The following is a 21,025-nucleotide window of genomic DNA, read 5'->3' on the forward strand; positions in this document are numbered from 1 at the left end:
CTGCACTGCCTCTTCCCGGCTGGTCGGAAGTGCTCCATGAAGCCTGCATCCTTTTTGCGACTGGTCTGTAGGAACGCTGTGGCCCTCTTTTCTTATTTGCCTTCTGCTCTAAAAGGGGCACCAGCAGCTTAAATTCGTTGCAGGGATAGACAAAAGTGCATTTATAGTCACATAAGTGTCATTCTGCCTCCAAGAATTTTAGAAATATTTAAAATACTATTAAAAAAATTAAGGGCCATATAATTTCAATTTTTTACCTTCCTCTGGTATGACCAGGTATCCCCAGGCTGCCTAAATCCCCCTCCTTATCGGTTATTTCTAAGACCCAGTGAATCTTAAAATGTTTCACGATTTATATATTCTTTCAACAAATGATTATAGAGCATCTTTCACGGAATCAAACTGCCCCAGGCATCAGGAGTTGGAAAGTATGAATGTGACTCATTGAGTGCAGCGTGCCACTTCTTAGTGCTTGGGGATTCCACGTGTGTGTTGGGTGCCCTGGGACAGGACTTCTGTTCTCCCTAGATCTCCTTTCCAGATACTCTCTCTAGGAGTCCTTGAATGGGTGAGGAGAGCTTTCTCACATAACCAGAGCTGCAGCAAACCTGGGGTCCTGGTGCTCTCGTCTCCTCCGTCTGCAACTCTCCTTTCATTTGACTGCTGTCTACTGTTCTATACGCTGCGGGCCACTGGCATTCTCCTCTGAGCCAGTGACTTCCAGCTTGCTTGTGTCCTTTGAGCTGGCAAGAAAATGTCCTCCACTTCTCATGATTGCTCTTTCAGGAGCATGTCCTCAGGTAGAGTTTGCAAACACGTGGGAGGCTGAGGTGTGACATTGCTGGACACAGACTCACACTGTCCCTGCTGTCCATGTCCCCTCTGACATCTTGTACCTGCTGCTCAAACTGCTCAGTCAGCCGGGCAGACCCTCAGGGCATCTTAATCTGTTGACAGTGCAGTACATGTTGAAACCCTGTTTAGGGCTAGATTTAAATTCTTTCCCATAGGCCCCAAGCAAACGAGGAGATGAGGCTGGGTGTCCTCTTCGGTGACCCCCATATTGCAAGGTCCACCAAGGGGCACTGTTGACAATCACTGTTCAGTAGTGTAACATCCTTAGCTCCCACCCAGCCAAAATAGTTACCACTGTATTCCAAGTTCCAAATATATTCCTCCCTTGGTACACCCAGCTACACTCACCCCCAATCCCAAAGTTCACACCTCTATTCCTTTAAGGTCACCCATTTCAAACAAGGATAATGTAATGCTGACATTTAAATGATTCACACTAAAGTACAAATTATTTATATATCTTTGCATTTTGGTGGTGTGATGGGAGTGGGATGTGCTTTTCATTGGGATCCGTGTGGGTGGTGGTGGTGATGAAGAGCTTCCTGGTGCCCCTTGCCTAGTTCGGGTATTTGCCTTCCTCCTGCTTGGAACCATTTATTAAAAAGCAGGTGGCCACAAACTTGTTTCCTCACTTCATTAAGACTGTTAAACCTAATCAAAATTACTGAAAGTGCCTAATCACTGTGTTCTTAAATATCAGTTCAGAGCCAGAGTTTAAGAACAATTCTTTATTCTACCACCTAGTTCCCACTGATTACCAAGACCAGGTCTAGTCTATTTTTAGAGGTATTCTCTTATCTATCCCCTGCGCAGTTGTTTCCGTTCAGACATACATCACCTGTTACCTGGACCTAACTGAGGTCATACAATGACCTAATTGAGCTCCCTGGCCCTAGGCTCTCTAATCCATTGCCAAACCTTTGTACATATTGGTAACACAAATGTAGCCTTCCCCGTGTTTAATCTCTACTTTACCCCATCCCCAGGCAACGGCACTCCATTACATGCAAGGCAGTATCTAAGCTCCCCAACAGGGCACTGTAGTCCCTTCATAACATAGCCCTTGTCTGCCTGCCTAGGGTGATTTCTTGATGCTCTGCCAACTCATACACACACATTTTTTTTATTAAAAAAAATTTTTATTGCTCAAGTATAGTTGTGCCCCTTCCCCCCATTACCCTCCCCTGTCTTGCCCAGACCCCACACATTCAATCCCCACCCTGTTGTCCTTGTCCATGAGTCCTTTGCACATGTTCATTGACTTGACCCACTTCACACATATAATTTAGCAACCCCCAAATGTTTTACATTTCCCCGGCATTTCAGTGTCCTAGTTCCCTCTGTTCTCTCTGCCTAGACTGCCATTTCTGCTGCTATATATTATAATCCTGAGCATCCTTTAACACTTAAGTGAAGAACTACTTCCCCTGTAAAGCTTTTGCTGATATGCAGGCAGCATTGACCATATCCTCCTTTGTGCTATTATCATTGATTGTAAGAATTTCATTGTCTCTAAGTCTCAGTTTCTTCAACTGAGATGTGCAGATAATAACAGTATATGCTTCATAGGATTATTATGAGGATTAAAAGAGATAGTACAGATAAAGCTTTTAATGTAGTGCTTGACACATAGTAAAATGCATAATAAGCAGTTATTAGTAGTATTATTATATGAAAGCACTTTTTAATACTCATACATATTTTTGAGTTCACCTGTCTCTAGGATGTTCCCTTCGTTAGCATGGAGGTCATGTCTTTATCCAGCTCTGTATGACCAGGGCTAGGCCTACTGACATAGAGTAGTTAACTTCCTAAATGGCTATTGAATTACAGAATCAATAAGAAATGGAAAGTCGCATTATTTTTCTGGTATTAACTCCAACTTTTTATCCTTAATGACAAATACATTAAATTTTATGTATACTTGAGGTTCATCCTGATTTCATTTACAGCTTCTTCCCCCGCCTCCCCAAAAAAGAATCTTCAAAAATAATAAGTGCAACACTTAGGGTTTTCTGTATTTCCCTTGAAAGCCAAGTGGTTCTAATTTAGTAAATCTCCACTTTCCGTATGTGACAAAATAGAATCACTTTTTACTCTTAATATTTATATGTCTGAGTTGAAATTTTACATGTATAGTAATATATCATCCAAAGCTCCAATGTGGAATATTGGAGTGCCTGGTTCTGTGATATTGTGATTCTTCTCCCCTGAGAAAAGTCTGTTGTTGTTACACTTTGAAAGGTTAATGTTACCTTTAACTTTTGAGAAGGACACAAACTGGTCAGTTGAAGTGTCAGTGCTTACTAACTTCCACAAGTATTTGTAAACTTGTGAGCACATCACACACAATTTTTTAAAATGCAGCACACTTTGTTCTAAACCCAGTGAGGTGTGTTCAGCGGGGAAGGTCATGAGATAGCCTTGGCATGGCCAAGGGAAGATGCCCCAGATAAACTGTGTATTTCCAAAGCCATTTCCAGAAGTTCTGTACATATATATATATTGAATCAGTATTGCAATTACCAGTTTGCATTGGGCTGCCTACAACCAGGGAAAGCCGATCGAGCTTGACAGGTGGGGATAAAACACTTCCCAACAGGTGAGTGGGCTTGACATTTCTTGAGAAAAATCCACTCAGAGCAATGCCACCTGTCCATGGCTAAAAATATGAATGACAGTGGTACCCCTTTGGAGGATGGGTCTGACAGGGCCTGACAGAAGATCAGAGATCCAAACAACAGAACTGGAGTGCGAGTAGAGAAACTGAGCCAGGTATTCATGGATATGTCCAAGCCAACCAAAGCCTTCTCCCTCTAGACTAGCAAGAAAGTCTCCAGCCTCAGTCAAGTTTTGTCTTGGCCCCGGAACTGGTTGAGACTGAACCTGCAGACAAAGAGACTCCATGCCTGCAGCTTAATAGACCGGGGTGGGGGTATAGGGCACTCTTTGTTTTTCCACAAAATAAGCTGGGATGCTGAAAGGCAGACCATTAGCTCCAGGTCCAGGGCAACTCTGAGTGAATATTGAGAGTAGAGAATAAGATTCTCTTCTGATTTGTCTTTCCTCATCTATCTACCTAACAACTCACTCATCCATTGTTCTTTAAGTCATTGGTTCTAGTTCAAGCCAGAGAAGATGCATTGCTGTGTCCTAGGACAGCTGATGGACTTTGAATTGTGGTTGTAATTTGCATGCCTTGCTCCCATACTCACCATAACTCAGACATTATCTATGCAAGTTCTCCAAAACTCACCTCTCATGCATAGGGAGGGAAAGCTAATATTCATTATTGTTGGTCAGTTGTAATGCTAAGCCAAATTTAGCATTTCATTTATCTCAAATAAAAAATATATTAGATGTCTGAATAGTTTCTCAATTTACCCAGAAGAAGAAATTGATCGTCAGGGGAGTTAAGTAAGTTGCCTGAGGCCACACATTGTGATAGATACAGTTTGCAGTTGGGATCTGTCTTTCCCAAATACTTCTCTCTTATAGCTACATGGTGCTGAATCTCACAAGTACTTGTGATCCTGTTTATTCTTAACTAAATACAGCCTGAAGAGAACTATGTGGTCCTTCACTGGATGACAATGAAGTTAGATTACTTGGGCTCATAATACAAACTTGGGGTCACTAAGCTGAGTGGAAATGATTTTTCGAAGAGACAGATAATTGAAGAGATTGACACGTGGAACAGCTAAACTCATAACTGTGGGTATTTTCCTGGAGCTACAAAGGGAGCTATGCAGTTTCTTTTCCTGCCCCACCATCATCACCACCAACAACAAAAAATACAGAAAGAGCACTGAATGGGAGGTGAGGAAAGGAAAGGAGATAATTTATAAAATCCCAATTCTGCAACCTTTTATATGCCAAGGGAGCCCTATTAGCCAGTATCTTCCAACAGTTCACAAAACTAATAAATTCCCAACATTACTCAACTTCCCCTATCCCCAACCCCTGGAAACCATCATTCTATTCTCTGCTTCTATGATTTTGACTGGTTTTGATTCCACATATAAATGAGATCATGCAGTATTTATCTTTTTTGAGTCTGACTTATTTCACTTAGTACAATGTACACTTTCAGGCACGCAGGACGAGTAGTTCCTGAGGTCCGATGTGCAGCGCGATGACCATGGTCAACAATGCGGTGTTGCACGCTTTTATTTGCTAAGAGGGTGGATCTTAAGTTAGGTCTTCTCATCACACACACAGCAGTAAAATGAAAGGATATCTATGTGGAGGTGATAGATACATTAATTCACTTAATTGTGATTATTTCACAATGTATACATACCAAAGCATCAAGTCGTACACTATAAATATATACAATGTTTGTATGTCAATTTTACTTCAGTAAACCTGTTTTTAAAATAACCGATAAATTCCCAGGAAATAAGAGGAGAAGAAAGACATAAATTCTACTAGTTATCAGTTTCTCACTGTAATGGACAAGATTAGTGATCAATAATATTAAGTTAAATCTCATGATTTATGCTAAAGAATTGCAAGGAAAAGAGAGAATACCTGTAACAGAATGTAATCCAACTTATCAATAATTTACTGAGCACTTATTCTATGAGGGACTCAAGATTGGGGGGCTGGCATCTGGGGATAAATGTGTCTGTTATAGAGATGAGCAAATGTTGTTGAGACGAAACTGTTGCCTATTGAGGAGTTTTTCCAGGGCCCCCTTCATGTCCCTGTTCCTTAGGCTATAAATGAAAGGGTTCAGCAACGGAGTGACCACTGTGTACATCACAGAGCCAATTACGTTTTTGTTACTGGAGGTGCTGGATGAGGGGAAAAAATAGAGCCAAATAATTGTTCCATAATAAAGAGATACCACTGAGAGGTGAGAGCCACATGTGGACAAGGCTTTGCAGATGCTCTTGGTAGATGGAACCTTCAGAATGGTGGCCCCAATGCAGACATAAGAGATCAAGATGCATATTAGTGGGAGAGTAATGACAGCCACTCCTACTGTGAAAATGACCAGCTCATTGAGGGATGTGTCTGAGCAGGAGAGCTTGAGCAGGGCACCAAGGTCACAGAAGAAATGGTGGATGGTGTTGACAGCACAGAAGGACAGCTGGGCCAGGAGAAGGGTGTGGGACAGGGCACTGGCACAGGACAGGATCCAGGACACAGCCACTAGTAAGGTACAGAGTGCCTCTCTCATGATGGTCATATAGTGGAGGGGGTGACAGATGGCCACGTACTTGTCATATGCCATTGAGGTAAGAAGGAAGCTGTCCAGGTCAGTAAAAAATATGAAAAAATACATCTGTGCTATGCACTCTGCATAGGGGATGGATTGATCCTGAGTTTGCATGCTCATTAACATCTTAGGGACAGTGACAGATGAGAAAGATATATCAGTGAAGGCCAAGTGGCTGAGGAAGAAGTACATGGGCGTGTGCAGACGAGCATCCAGCCTGATGAGCAGGATGATGAGCAGGTTGCCCAGCACCGTGGTCAAGTACATGCCCAGGAACAGGGCGAAGAACACACCCTGGTACTCTGGCCGGATGGGCAGCCCCAGGAGGAGGAACTCGGACACGCTGCTCTGGTTGTCACTCGTCATGGTCCTCCTCTGTCAGCTGGGGGTGAGAGGACAGTGAGAAAAGTATAATCAACAAATGTTGATCCTGGGAGATGTCCTGTATTAAGTGACATTGATTCCATTAAATATAAAATGCAAAGTCCTCTAGTGAAGAAACTCTGTCTTCAGTGGAACTCAGGCAAATGTAACTGAGGTTGTAGATATTTCCTAGGCCCAAGGTTTGATGCCTTTGAGGAAGGTATGGGACTATACTAGGGATTACAGGCAGGACATCATCGAGCAGGCAGCTGGCTCTACTTCTCATTTCCCCAAGGCTCAGTGTTAAAGGTGTGGGAGTTGCTGGCCAGAAGTGATTGTGGTATCCCTGTCTTTAGGAAGTAGTAATAAGAAATGACTTCAGAAAGAGCACAGAGAAGTGATGAGCACCTGTGTACACCCACACACGCAGGCATGCACGCACCTGCTCTTGACAAAGGACCCAGTTCTGCTCTGAATGTTATGCTGAAGTCATCTAGCCTCCTGGAGAAGGGACTAGTCTCTCAGCTTCTCTGTGGGACACCCAGGAACCGGATTTCTGGGTCTTAAGCCTCTCACTGACATCAGAGGGAAACAGCACAGGCCTGGAGTTCACTCTCCTCAATTCACCAATGGAGATGGGAAGACTCCTCTCCACCCACCAGGGAAAGGACCCAAGGGACAAAGCAACTGGCTCTTGGTTAGAGACCTGCATTAAACAAGTATTAATTGCTCAATTGTCATTTTACTCCCTCCAGGACAGATGCCCTAGGGCAGTGGTCCCTAAACTTCGATGTTCAGTAAAATCACCTGGGAACTTGTTAAAGATGCTCTACTTCCAGAAATGCTCATTCAGGAGGTCAGGGCTCCAAGTAATTCTGAGACAGCTGGGTAGACTTTGAGGAAACACCATCCTTAGAAAGAACATTAGGGTGGATGCCCTGCAAGTGTGAGCCCAAAAGAAGATGTGGAAAGACCTCCTTCCTGCCCTTCCCTGCCAGATTTGTGTTTCTCCTGGTTAGCTCATAACTTGGGGTGTGAAGAGGGGTTTCTCTCCCCAGTGAATACTCCTTTTTTGTTTGCTGCTTATAAAATGAATTCTGCGTCATGATGGAACTCCAAACATGTAAACATGAAAACAAAGAATAAAGTACTCAGCCTTCCATTGTTCATTTTTTGTCCTTCTAGAATGGTTTTTATTAATAAAATTTTATTTACATAAATGGGATTTATTTAAACAGTATGTTATAGCTTTCTTTTTCTATAACTTATAATATTTGCATTTCTGCTTCTATGCATATCAATACATAGATTACATACAGTATCAATATATCGATCTACTTAAAATGTTAATTTTAGTCATTTTTTTATTGAATTAACAAAGATTTACTGTGAAACTCTATTAAAGATTGTACTAAACCTTAAAGTCTTCTCTTTTGTTAGTTGTCTGATCTAGGCTATTTCAATATCACCAAAGACATCCTTTTTAATGGGCTCCATTGTCTTAGTTTCTTGGTGCCTGTGTCTTGCTCCTTTGAAGAGAAAAGAGCCTAATTTCGAAAATGCCCACGGAAGTACGTGAAGAACACAAGCCCAAGTGGAACCCTGTGGAAAGACAGGCCACAAAGCAGACTGTTTCCATTTACTTGTAGCCTAAGTTTAAGTCTATGGAATGAAATGAATAAGGCAACATTGCTATTTAATATTTGACACATATCAAATATCAGATTCTTTCAAATGTTTTGATTTCCAAGTTCACACCTCAGACTAGAGTTTGGGCATCACCACAGCCTTAAATGTCACTCTACTTGCTTATTATGTCCTAGTAAGCCTTGGATTTATGTGTAAAGTTGGGTAACCATATTGCATTTTGCATAGGGCAGACACAAAAAAGAGATGAAAAGACTGGGGTAAAAACCTAAACCCCATAATAACAACCACATGGGTGGGATTCAAGACAGATGCTATCTTGTGGGCTGTGTCAAGAAGCGTGGCAAGTCAAGTGAGGACTTCTAGACCCGAATGACATCATATAACAGAATTGTTCAGTGCCTTGTCAAGAACTCCAGTGTCCCTTTGTGGGTATACAGATACTCTGAAATCAAGTAGTGCTCTATAACAAATGTACATTTTATTGTGCATCATGTGTGAAATAATTGTTAGTTAAAATATTAAAGGATGTTTTTGAGTGACATTAGCAACATTACAAGTCGTACTGAAATCCCACAAAGCTTCATGAAAACAAAAAAGCTACCAATGGATATAAGATGTGATTTTTTCCAAAACTTTGGCTTCTTTCGCATTGAACATATAGTCTGGTGTGACGATACGAAGCACGTTATGTAGTATCTCATATATCTATACTACATGTGAAAGACAAAAGAAAACCTGGTAGTTCAGGAAAGAACTTCTGATATTAGAGATCGACAAAAGAAATTTACTGCAGCCAGAATCAATCTGAAAATATCAACATGAACTACAGATTTACTACTAAAATAATGTAAGCATTCCGTTGTTTCACTCTCCCCACTCCCAGATGTCATGTAAGGTGTTATGAATGTGCATCCCAGAACCCCCACAATTTAATTCTTTCCACCAGGGCTCTTCAAGTCGCAGCTCACATAGCCACAGCATCAGCATCATGTGGGGGCATCATGTGCAAATTCAGGGGCCCCATCCCAGAACTACTGAAGGTTCAGAATTTGTGGCGGTAGATTCGGGGAACCTTTGTTTTAACAAACTCTCCAGGAATTCTTGTGCACATGAAAGCTTGAGAAGCTTTGCTTTCATTCTTCATTTGGCAAGTCAGGATGAAGGGTACAGTCAGGGCTGGAACTGGAGTGGCATTTGTTGGAAAGTAGTGACATGTTCAGAGACTGTGCACTATAATGTGGTTGTACACGGTGGGGCAAAAGTATGTTTACTGTTCTGAGTACACAAAACACAGAATTTATTCTTGTGTTACTATTTATTATTGTGTTGTTTTCCACACTAACAACTGCAAACGTACTATTGCTCCATCCTTTGTACGTACAGAGGATGACAGCATGAAATGTGCTTACACTAATGATGGTGTGGGGGCCCGAGCAATGTCAGCCACAGTGTTGGCAAAGAGGGGACCTGGCCGTGGCTGGTCTTGGTCTCCTACAGGGACCTTCCTCATCACAGTTGTAATGTTCTATACCATGGGCAGAGAGTAATACATTTCCTCTTATTTAAGTGACAATTAGTTTGGATTCTTTGATTTCTATAGACCCCCAAAAAACAATGAAAAGAAAAACCCATTTAGTCTGTATAAGATTGTGTAGTGAAATAGTATGGCTAATTTTTAATATTCTGGGTGTGTTAAAGCCTAAGATTATAGTTCCAAAATGTAAGAGTTTTCAAAAATCTTCTCAAATAAAGGACAACCAAACTGTATATTATTGTATCATTTATGCCCCCAAATGCAGAAATAAGAAAATTAATTTAACATTTGCTAATCAAAAGTTAGTCATAAAGGAGAGTGTCATTAACAAGAGAATGAAGTTCTGGTCAACAGATATTTACTGACTACATCCAACATACCTTCAGTTGTCTTAGGGCTTATGTCTCAAGAGACCTTAAAATTTTCAGACATATTCAAATGGAAAATCAAATATGTGAGATCAACAAAGATGAGGTTATGATTGAAATAAACATCACAGATATTGCTGACAGAAAAATGTTACTTTACTGAAAAGTTTCCCAAAAGCCTGTTTCATGTCCCTATTCCTAAGGCTATAGATAAAGGGGTTCAGCATGGGTGTGACCACTGTGTACATGAGGGCCACAATGATGTCCTTGTCAATGAAATTGCCTAATGTTGGGAAGAGGTACTGCCCGAATATTGCTCCATAATACAAGGACACCACAGACAGGTGGGATCCACATGTGGAAAGTGCTTTACAGACCCCCTTGGCTGAAGGAACCCTCAAGATGGTGGCCGCAATGTAGCCATAAGATACCAGGATACATATAAATGGCAAGGTAATGACCACCACTCCTACCGTGAACATGACCAACTCATTGAGAAAGGTGTCTGAGCAGGAGAGCTTGAGCAGGGCACCAAGGTCACAGAAGAAATGGGGAATGGTGTTTGCACAGAAAGACAGCTGGGCCAGGAGAAGGGTGTGGGACAGGGCACTGGCGCAGGACAGGATCCAGGACACAGCCACTAGTAAGGCACATAGCTCTTCCTTCATGATGGTGGTGTAGTGCAGAGGGTGACAGATGGCAACATATCGGTCATAAGCCATTGATGTAATAAGGAAGCTGTCCAGGTCAGTAAAAAATATGAAAAAATACATCTGTGAAATACACCCTGCATAGGGGATGGATTTGTACTTAGTGTGCATGTCCGTGAGCATCTTAGGGACAGTAACAGATGAAAAGGAGACATCAGTGAGGGCCAAGTGGCTGAGGAAGAAGTACATGGGCGTGTGCAGATGAGTGTCCAGCCTGATGAGCAGGATGATGAGCAGGTTGCCCAGCACCGTGGTCAGGTACATGCCCAGGAACAGGGCAAAGAACACACCCTGGTGCTCTGGCAAGATGGGCAGTCCCAGGAGGAGGAACTTGGACACGCTGCTCTGGTTGTCCCTCCTCATGGTCCTCCTCTGTCTGCTGGGGATGAAGAATGGTTGAAAACTATTAAGGACTCTGTAGTAATTATTCTTAGCTGTCATATGAAATATATATATATATGTTTTATTTCAGAAACTGGGAAACTTATTTCTCATATGTTTATTACATGTTGTCAATAAGGGAATGAGAAAAATTGTCAATGAGGTACGTTAGTGTGAGGCAGCTTTTCTTGGTTCAGCGACAAAATAGAATGTGTGCATCTGTGGCACTGAGGACCAGACTACAGAATATGATGCCTCAGCCATGTTATTGCACCAAGGATGCCCTGTGGGGAGTACTCTGAACCATCAACCATGGCATAGAGACCTTTAGAAAATTAAACTTCTGTACCCATTGTTAAATTTCTGATGAGAGGCAAATTTTTAAATAAAAAGGATGCGAAGAATAATATTGTATTCCTTAAAGAAAACTCATTAATATACATACATTTTTACTTATTTTGATTCAGTAAAAGATCTCTAAGAAACTCTGAATTGTTGTAATTCATTCTCCCAACTTCAGTGAGGGAGGGAGTTTGAAAGTGTGAGTTCTTCCTTAAACTCGTGGCTTAACCACTTAAACAATTTTGTTTAAGTGGTTAAACAAAATGCTTAAATTTACGGGTTGTCCAGATCTGGTTTTCTATGTCAGAATCCAAAGCAAGTGGAAATTCTTTCTGAAAGACTGCCTCCCTGTATCTGTCTTTATGTCTTGGGTCATCTTTCTTTTTACTTCTCTCTCTTCCTGTCTATCCCTTCACTTTCTCTCTCATTTTCTCCTGCCTTCTACTCACTCTCTCTGCCTGTATGTCTTCATTCTCCTGTTACTCCGTGTCTCTTCCCCTTTCTCCTCTTTTCTCTCTCACTGTCTTTCTCATTCTTTTCCTCTTCCATGCCAAATTCAGCTTTCTAATTCTTCCTCTTCTACACCCATATATAAACTCACATATTGCTGAGAAAAAAAATACCCATTCCATTCATAATACTGACCTTACCTGTATTTATGATCCAGTGTTTGGTGGGTGTGTCTGGAGATTCTCTTTAGGAGATCTTAATATCAGCTTCCAAGGTCCTAGACAGTCTTGGGCATCAAAAAGAAAAGCTACAAGGCTCAGACTCACACTGCTGTCTACCAGTCTCAGAGCTATGAATTGAAGAGTATAACTAGCCAAGGAGAGAACCCTATGGGGTAAGGGAGAAGAACTTGTAATTTCCTGTTAAAGACATCCATCAGCTTGGATTAATTGTCCAATTTTACCCTTGATTCCTTTAGAAAACATGTCCTGTGGGAGGGATGTTTGTGCTGGGAACCTTAGGGAATGGGCCCACAGTTACGAAGGCTCTCAGGACACCCTCAGTCCCCCCTTCAGTCCCGGGCTCTGCTTTCCCAGCCTGAAGCATGCTCTCTGGCATAGGTTAAACTCCAGGGAGGTTAACAAAGGAAGGAGTGGCTCTAACCAGGTCCAAACAGAAAGCCAAATGACTGAACGGCCTCTGAGAGTTTAGGTAGAACCATATCCCACTCAAAGGGATCTCTTACCCACCAGCTAACCTAAAGGAAATGATTTTGTGTTTTTTCTCTCTAATGATCATTATTAAATGCAAAGTGGAAAGAGACAGGGATAATCACCTTTTTTGGGTGTTTTAGGTTTTGTTTTCTTGACAAATTTAGGTTTTGTTGCATCAAATAAAAATAGTTTTCAAGGGACAAAGAAAAGAAGGGAAAATGAAGGAAGGGAGGAGGGAGGGAAGAAAGGAAGAAAAATAGGCAAAAAATAACGCACAAAGAAAGCAAACTTGCAAATAAGAAAAAAGTTGACACATACAATCCAAAACAATTGACTCAAAATTGAAAAGCTTTGTGTTCTTTGAAATTGACCTTTTGAAGAAAATGATAATTTATTGTCAGTGATTTTTAGTGGTGAGATATATAAGATAAAGAAAGAAGTATTTATAGCCCTGGTCGGTAGCCCAGTTGGTGAGCATGTCATCCCGATGTGCCAAGGTTGTGCATTCGATCCCCAGCAGGGCACATACAGGAATCAACCAATGCATGCATCAATAAGTGATACAATGCATCAGAGTTTTTCTCACACATGCATTCTCTCTCTCTCTCTAAAATCAGTAAATTAAAAAAAATTAAAGTATTTATAGCTTGACATACTTCTCTTTTGGTGTTTATTTTTTCCTTTTTGATGTTGGAGTTTAAGGGGTGGTAGATAAAGTAAAGGTTCTATCTGCACAACTTCTTTCTAGCTGTGATAACTGTACTTTGCCACAGGTATGTACCTCAGAGCAGAGGACTTGGGAGACTCTGTCAGCTCAGAAATGTTGAAGTCCAACAGCATTCTAGGCAAAAGCCAGAGATAAAAATTCCCGGAATACTGGCCGGGAGCAGTTTAGCAAGCTCAAAGTGGGCCATGAGCTAGATTGGCTATCAGCTCTCTATTCCCTGGGAAGAACACCCCAGACACTTGGCTCCCTAGAGAGGAAAACCTGGAGAGTGGAGGAGCTAGTTAGGTAAGTCAAACAGAAAGAGAGACTTTGATACAGGATTTAGGGAGCTCACATACTGGATACAGGAAGCTATGCAAGCAAGCAGTACAGACAGGAGCAGATTGCAATGCACAGACCAAGGTGCGTGTGGTGTGTTTGGACAAAGTAGATAATGAATCAGGATGGAGACACGTTGGATTAAGGTCTGACATGCTTAATGTCAAAGGAAACACCTGTGGCAGGCCACGTGGCATAGACACAGAAGAGCTTACAGTGGGATAGATGAGAGGCAGGATTCTAACCAGAAAGCAAAGGACAAGTTGTTGTTCTTTCAGAGCACTTCGTAGGCCTGTTCTGATTTTGGAGACATAGTACACACCACACCTGGAATACTGATCTGCCCAGTTTGCCAAATTACTTGATAGATTGTCAGTTTTAAGTAGGGCTTTGCAGCTGGTTCAAACTGTGTACAAGGGACCTTACTAACTGGATCGTCTAAATTGGCAGAACCCACAGTGTTGGAAATATCCATGGTGTATAATGGCACCACAAGGAACCTCTGAGAGACTCTATTAGAAAAGTTACAATGAAGTGCTCAGCTGGATTCAGGAGCTGCTGGCAAAGCTTCTGGGATGTAGAGGAGACTGAGTGCCCAACCATGGGACATCAAGTGACTGGAGCAAATTATTGCCAGGCACAAGAAGTCGTAAGGTTGGGTAGACCCAACAGCAAATTTGGCATTAAGCCTTAGTAGATAGAGCCAAAGCAAATTTCAGAATCAACTAGCCTGAACCCTCATGTCATCTACCTATGTTTCTTTGATGTCTATGTTGCAATGGTGCCTATTAGGGGCAGCTGGTGCCTCAGTTCACACCTGTGGCCACCATCTCCAAGAATCTATAGCAAGACATGGGAGGATCTGAATAGCGCAGGAGGCAAATTCCCCACTTAACACTGTTTATCTTGCCATTCCAGTACATTCTGGCTAGAACTTCAATGACCAGTATTTTTATTTCTTTGAGGACTTTCTCTGGCCAGTGGAGCTCAATTTGCCTATGCATTCAGCTGGCCAGAAGTGCCAGAAATACTCTTCACCCTCTATGACCACCCCCAGCAGTCTGTTAAATACAGAGAGGAGATGCTCATAAATGCCTTAGCTCACTCACCCTAAGAGTGGACAGATTTGAGGCAGGTGGGATTCTAGTGTTGCCCTGTGGTGTTAGCCTCGGCTGCTTGGGTGATCCTTTTGTTGATAATGTCCTTTACTTATAGCCTTACTTTCCTTATCATACTTTCCCACTTTCTCCTTGCTGTTTCTTTCAGTCCCCCAAATAAACAACTTGTCCTTAATTCTTGTTTCACAATTGACTTGTAGAGAAATGTAAGCTAATCAATCTTCTATAATGTAATAATGATGACCTATTATTGACTGTTTGTTAGGAAAAAACATTCCTAGCTTCACTGTGATTCAGTAAGCATCTTTAAGTGAAAATCTATGTGCCCAATACTAAGGGGTAAAAAATTAAGGATAAATGAAACAAAAATCTTGCTTTCTTTTCTTTCTGCATATATTTAGAAAAGCCAAGGCCCCATTCAACAGTTGGATATAAACAAATGCTAGTGGCAATAAGCATTTGCTTGTAGGCTGCAGTTATTTTGAGGAGAGGGACTATTCTCTGAGGCACCAGGAACTTGTGCTTGAAAGGTTTCTGCCTTGATGTGAGTAGATGGGGTGTGAGGATAAGAACAATTAGGCACAGCAATGGTGCCTACTAGGGGTGGCTGGCTTCCTCTTTAAGTTTGTCAGTCTTTGGGCTTTTTTCGTCCTGGACCACTCTCTTTCCCAAGAGATTTAGTGACAGTTCACAAGACTACTAATCTTTTTATTACCTATGAAAAAAAATGCATGGTTATATACATGTTATGGTGGAAAAATATTTTTAAAATAAATAAATGCTTCTACTCCCAAAAACAAAATACCACTTCTGTTAACATTTTGTAGCACATGCTTTCAGATTTAAATATAATGATAATCTGCAGTTTTGCAAATGGTTGTAAACATGCCTCTATACAATTTCCTATTATCTTCTCTCAAAAATTATATCATAAACTTTTCATAAACACAATTTTAATGATTATTAAAATTCCAGTGTGTATACTATAGTTGCCTTAACACTTCCCTTATTGACAGAAACTAGACTGTAACTGATTACTATAAATTATGCTGTAATTAGACATCTTTCTTCATAAAGCTTTTTCAGTACTGGGCAAAAAGTAGAAACTGACACATGTCAAAGCCTACAACACCAACTACCAAACTCGAATTACTTCTATTTTGCTACAGATTTTGGCACCTAGATCAGTTTACTTTTCCCCTACAAGTCAACTTGGGTGCCATCAGCATTTGTGTGAATGAACCATTCAACATTGTGACATACTTACTCTTTGATCTCCTCTTCAATGGCCTTGATTTCTGTTGCACTTCTGCCATCTCATCCCATGGCCATATTATGAAGACTAGAACTGCTTTATCTATAAAACATTAAATTTAAACACTCCATTTTTGCTTCTTTTTACTCTACCATTGTACAGATTCTTTGGCCTTATAAATCTGTTCAGTCTCTGATCCTGTTCACTTCCTCCCATGTTTGTTTTGTCTTCACTATGACCCCTTCAGGATGGAGTTCATGGCTTATCACTCTCTCACCAATTTGCCTGAGTCTTTACCACATGGCCTTTCACCTCACCCATGTAGCAAAGCTTCAATGTTGGGTCATTTCAATTAGCCACCTTCTGCGCTCCCTTACTTTCCATTTCTTCCCCAGTCCACTCTAATCTGGATTCTATTCCCACCACTTCCTGAGATTACTAGTGGTCACATCATACACAAATCCTCTTTACTAAATCTAGTGGGTGTTTTTTCCTTTAACACTTAAACATCTCTTCTCTTAGTTTCCATGGTCCCACATTTTCATATTTTTCTTCCATGTCTCTGATTGTTCTTTGATGTCTTTTTTTGGACACTCTTTCTCTGCCATTTCTTTAATTGTCAATGCTCTCTATAGTCTGTCCTCAACCTTGTTCTCTTTTTCCTTCCCTTCTCTCTCCACTTCATTCTTGTCTTCTTTTCTCAACTTTTCTAATCTTCTTTCTTTTTAGGAAATCTCATTCCTTCCTGTGTTGGTGATCCATGAATTTCTATCTCTATCCAAAATATATCCATCTGCTTCCTGAATTTTTTTCTTACAAATGACCCATTGGTCTTTCATGCTCAGTGTTAAAAACTTTTCAGATCTCTTTCTCCTTCTATGTTCCCTAACAGTAAATAGCACGACCATGCACTCAGCTGTCCAAGCCATACATTTAAAGAGAGCTTTTTTAGATCCTTTTCCCCCCTCATTTTGTATAGTCTGACCAAAATTAGCTCACATCAAAATTACCTATGACATCTTTTAGATTCTGACTCTGATGGAAACTTAAATACATATAGTTCTCTCCAACTCCACTATCTCTCTTAGATATACTTCCTTAATCTCTTACCTAGATGGCTGTGACTACTTCCTAACTAGTCTCCTTGCTTCTGGTTTTGCATTCATGCCTCCATCCTTGCCTTGCCAGTATTCCCTCCATCCACTGCAAACACATGTTTATCATCCCTTCTTCACCTGTAGTGATAGTTTTTAACATGATACTGTCACTATAGGGGACCGTCCCATGTGGCAGTGGGAAATGTAGCCCAGCCCCTGATTCATAAAACTGATGGGGAGCAAGGTCGGCACACAGGACCCACATTCACAGGTAGGTTTTCCCATGGGGAATCAAGCCTGCATTGTACCTAGGCTACTATGAGACTTGCTTTTGCTAAAACTCCCTCACCCTGATTTGAGGCAGCAAATGCTTACTGCATATCTTTAAAGTAACTTCCTAAAATCTGAGCTAAACCTCCTAAGTATGGAGTGTAACCAGTTCAACCACTTTTCCCTTTGCATTTGCAAATCTTCTTCTTCTTTGATGTAATTAGCAACATCCTCTCCTTTGTTTTCTGTAAAAGGTAGCCACCTAAAGTGAACCTGTGCGTAGTAAATGAGGACCATCCTTGATGTAATGTACCCAGAAAAACAATAAAAGCTTGTCCAGGCAGGGGTCTGGGCCCTCTCTCTCACTTAGAGAGTGGCCATGCCATCCCTTTTTCTCCACAGGACTTCTGTAGTCCATGTGAATTTGTTCATCACAGCCGCAACACATGGACCCCTTGGGCCAGAGTCTGTGTCATGTCACTATTCTGATCAAATCCTTTTTTGGCTCTCCCTTTCCTTTTGGATAAAGTACAGATTGTTTAAAGTGGCTTCCAAGGTTCTGTGTGATTCTTTCCTGCTAATTTCTCTGACTTCATCCTGAACCTCTTCCCTTGTTGCAGTGAACATTTTAGCCATTTTAACTTTTCTGATAATAGTTTTCCAAATTTATTATCTTTTGTCTTTTCTAGGTCTTTTTCTATTCTTCTCTTTTTTTCCCCTTCCAAGTGTTTCTTCTCTACACTGTCCATGTCACCTTCTATTTGTTTTGGTTGTCTTGTGATTCTGCTTATGTATAACATCTTACAGGCCTACCTGCTTGATCCCTAATGTTTGGATTTGATAGTTTCCTCTGTGCTCCCATAGCACTCAGCACTCATTACTGACTTCATTATAGCATTTGACACACACTGTTTTGTCTGTCCTGCTCTCTAGATTGGGCTCTTTGAGAGAAAAAAAAAAAAACAACCCTGTGTTTTCACATATATACTCGCAATTCTCACAAAATTCTTCCTATAGAGTAGGTACACACTATTTTTATGCATGAATGAATTGAAAAACAATTAATAAAATGCTGCTTCCTCCCCTTGATTCTGTAACTCTTCTCTATATTTGCCAGTCTTTTTTTTTTTTTTTAGATTTTATTTTATTATTATTATTTTTTAAAATATATTTATTGATTATGCTATTACAGTTGTCCCATTTCCCCCCCCACTCCACTCCATCCTGCCCACCCCCCTCCCTCCCACATTCCCCCCCGCATAGTTCATGTCCATGGGTCATACCCACAAGCTCTTTGGCTTCTACACCTCCTACACCATTCCTACCCTCCCCCTGTCTATTTTCCACCTATCATCCATGCTACTTATTCTCTGCACCCCTACCCCCCTCTCCCCCTCCCACTCCCTTATTGACAACCCTCATGTTCTAGTTGTTTGCCTAGTTTGCTCTCGTTTTTGTTTTATGTGTGGTCGTTAATAACTGTGAGTTTGCTGTCATTTTTACTGTTCCTATTTTTGATCTTCTTTTTCTTAGGTAACTCCCTTCAACATTTCATACAATAAGGGCTTGGTGATGATGAGCTTCCTTAACTTGACCTTATCTGAGAAGCACTCCATCTTCCCTTCCATTCCAAATGATAGCTTTGCTGGATACAGTAATCTTGGATGTAGGTCCTTGCATTTAATCTTGGGTAATGTAATTATGATGTGCCTTGTTGTGTTCCTCCTTGGGTCCAGTTTCTTTGGGACTCTCTGAGCTTCCTGGACTTCCAGGAAGTCTATTTCCTTTGCCAGATTGGGGAAGTTCTCCATTATTTGTTCAAATAAGTTTTCAATTTTTTGTTCTTCCTCTTCTCCTTCTGGCACCCCTGTAATTCGGATGTTGGAACGTTTCAAGGTGTCCTGGAGGTTCCTAAGCCTCTCCTCATTTTTCCAAGTTCTTGTTTCTTCATTCTTTTCTGGTTGGATGTTTGTTTCTTCCTTCTGGTCCATACCATTGATTTGAGTCCCAGTTTCCTTCTCATCACTATTGGTTCCTTGTACATTTTCCTTTGTTTCTCTTAGCATAGGCTTCATTTTTTCATCTGTTTTTCGAATAGATTCAACCAAGTCTGTGAGCATATTGATAACCAGTGCTTTGAACTGTGCATCCGATAGGTTGGCTATCTCTTCCTCGCTTAGTTGTATTTTTTCAGGAGCTTTGAAGTGTTCTGTCATTTGGGCCATTTTTTTTTGTCTGTCTTGGTGCATCTGTTACTTTAAGGGGCGGAGCCTTAGGTGTTCACCAGGGCGGGGTAATGCTGGTCGCTGCGCTGTGACGCTGTACGTGGGGGAGGGGCCGAGTGGGAGCAATGGCGCCCGCCTCACTCTCCTCCAGATTTCAATCTTCCACTCTGATACCCACAATCAAACTGGGCCACTCTGGTGCTGGTTCCCAAGTAAGTGGGCCTGTGCACACTCTAGGCCCCTGTGGGTCTCTCCAACAACCTCTCCTGTGAGGCTGGGAGTCTCTCCTGCTGCCGCCCCAACCCCCAGGGGCGCTTTCAATCAGAGGTTTGAGGCTTTATTTCCCCGAGCTGGAGCCCTGGGTTGTGCAGCGGTCTGCTTCGCTGCCCGCCGTTCGTCCGGATTATCTGTGGGCGAATGTGGTGCCGCGGGGTGCTACCCGCCTCTCTGCCTGCCCCACTCTCCGCCACTCTGAGACCGGCCCTCTGGGTTTATCTGTGCAAATGTGGGACCGCAGGGTCTGCTAGTGCTCGGACTGCCTGCGCCATTTGTCCCACACTCCGCCAGTCTCAGTCCCGCCACAGCCACGCGAGTCCTCTCCACCCCGGTGCCCGTCTCCGCCCCTCCTACCAGTCTGGATGAATGATTATTTTCTGTTTCCTTGGTGTCAGTCCCCTTTGCTGTTCGGTTCTCTGTCAGTTCTGGTTGTGCGAGGAGGCGCAGTGTGTCTACCTACGCCGCCATCTTGGTTCCTCCCCCTATATTTGCCAGTCTTAATGCAGTAGGTTTCAGAAGGCTTCTCACACTCATTGTTATGGTTAAAGAATAGATCTTGAAACCCGAGAATGTGCCAACTATTGTTATGTGTCATAACTGTCAAAAATATCCCTGCATGCATTCAGGTGTTTCTGTAGGCAGAAAAAATCTTCTGAGAGACAGAAACTCAACCATTCTTTGATAAGTGTTTTTCCCCCAGGGATCAGTACCCTATCCTCCCAGTTCCAGACTGAATATGAGAAGGAAGAAGTCCATGTGCTACAGAACCCACTGTTACCAGGGAGGCTCCATGGTGCAGTGGAACTAGACTTTAGGTTTGAAGTTAATGTGTTTGGGTTTGAATCCTCATTTGACCATTTTCTTTTGAGCCACTCTCAAACACAATAACATGGAGAGAATGCTATCTACCTCAGGAATTATTGGGAGGGTTCAATGAGCACATAAAAGTGAATATTCTTTATAAATAAATGAATCTGGAAGTATAAAAGTTCTCATTTATATTCCCAAAGGAGTTGACTATCTTTAGTCTCTGACTAGCACATCTCCACTGGGAATGGTTAAAAGAAATGCAATAGTTACTCCAAAATTGTCCCTCACCAGAAATTTGTGCCTTTGGTCTCCTGGGTTCCCAGCCTGGCAGATACA

General features: G+C 41.7%; 2 protein-coding genes across 2 annotated transcripts; both read right to left on the reverse strand.

Annotated features, from left to right (window-relative positions):
* Positions 1-4,961: 4,961 nt before the first annotated feature.
* On the reverse strand, positions 4,962-6,962 carry LOC139440231 (olfactory receptor 1J4-like). The gene is made up of 2 exons (XM_045196962.2): positions 6,888-6,962; positions 4,962-6,464 (listed from the first exon to the last, which is right to left on the reverse strand). The coding sequence occupies exon 2, from the start codon at positions 6,446-6,448 to the stop codon at positions 5,489-5,491; it is 960 nt and encodes a 319-aa protein (XP_045052897.2). The 5' UTR covers positions 6,449-6,464; positions 6,888-6,962; the 3' UTR covers positions 4,962-5,488.
* Positions 6,963-9,647: 2,685 nt separating this feature from the next.
* LOC139440750 (olfactory receptor 1J2) lies at positions 9,648-11,070 on the reverse strand. The gene has a single exon (XM_071220777.1). It carries the CDS (start codon positions 11,068-11,070, stop codon positions 10,123-10,125), a length of 948 nt encoding a protein of 315 aa, XP_071076878.1. The 3' UTR covers positions 9,648-10,122.
* Between the last annotated feature and the right edge of the window lie 9,955 nt (positions 11,071-21,025).

The sequence above is a fragment of the Desmodus rotundus genome, chromosome 1 (assembly GCF_022682495.2).
Source record: "Desmodus rotundus isolate HL8 chromosome 1, HLdesRot8A.1, whole genome shotgun sequence".
In the NCBI taxonomy this organism is placed as follows: domain Eukaryota; kingdom Metazoa; phylum Chordata; class Mammalia; order Chiroptera; family Phyllostomidae; genus Desmodus; species Desmodus rotundus.

What these genes read in the sequence shown, in the direction of transcription:
- LOC139440231 (XM_045196962.2), bottom strand. Translation starts at nt 6,448, where the DNA reads ATGACGAGTGACAACCAGAGCAGCGTGTCCGAGTTCCTCCTCCTGGGG.
- LOC139440750 (XM_071220777.1), bottom strand. Translation starts at nt 11,070, where the DNA reads ATGAGGAGGGACAACCAGAGCAGCGTGTCCAAGTTCCTCCTCCTGGGA.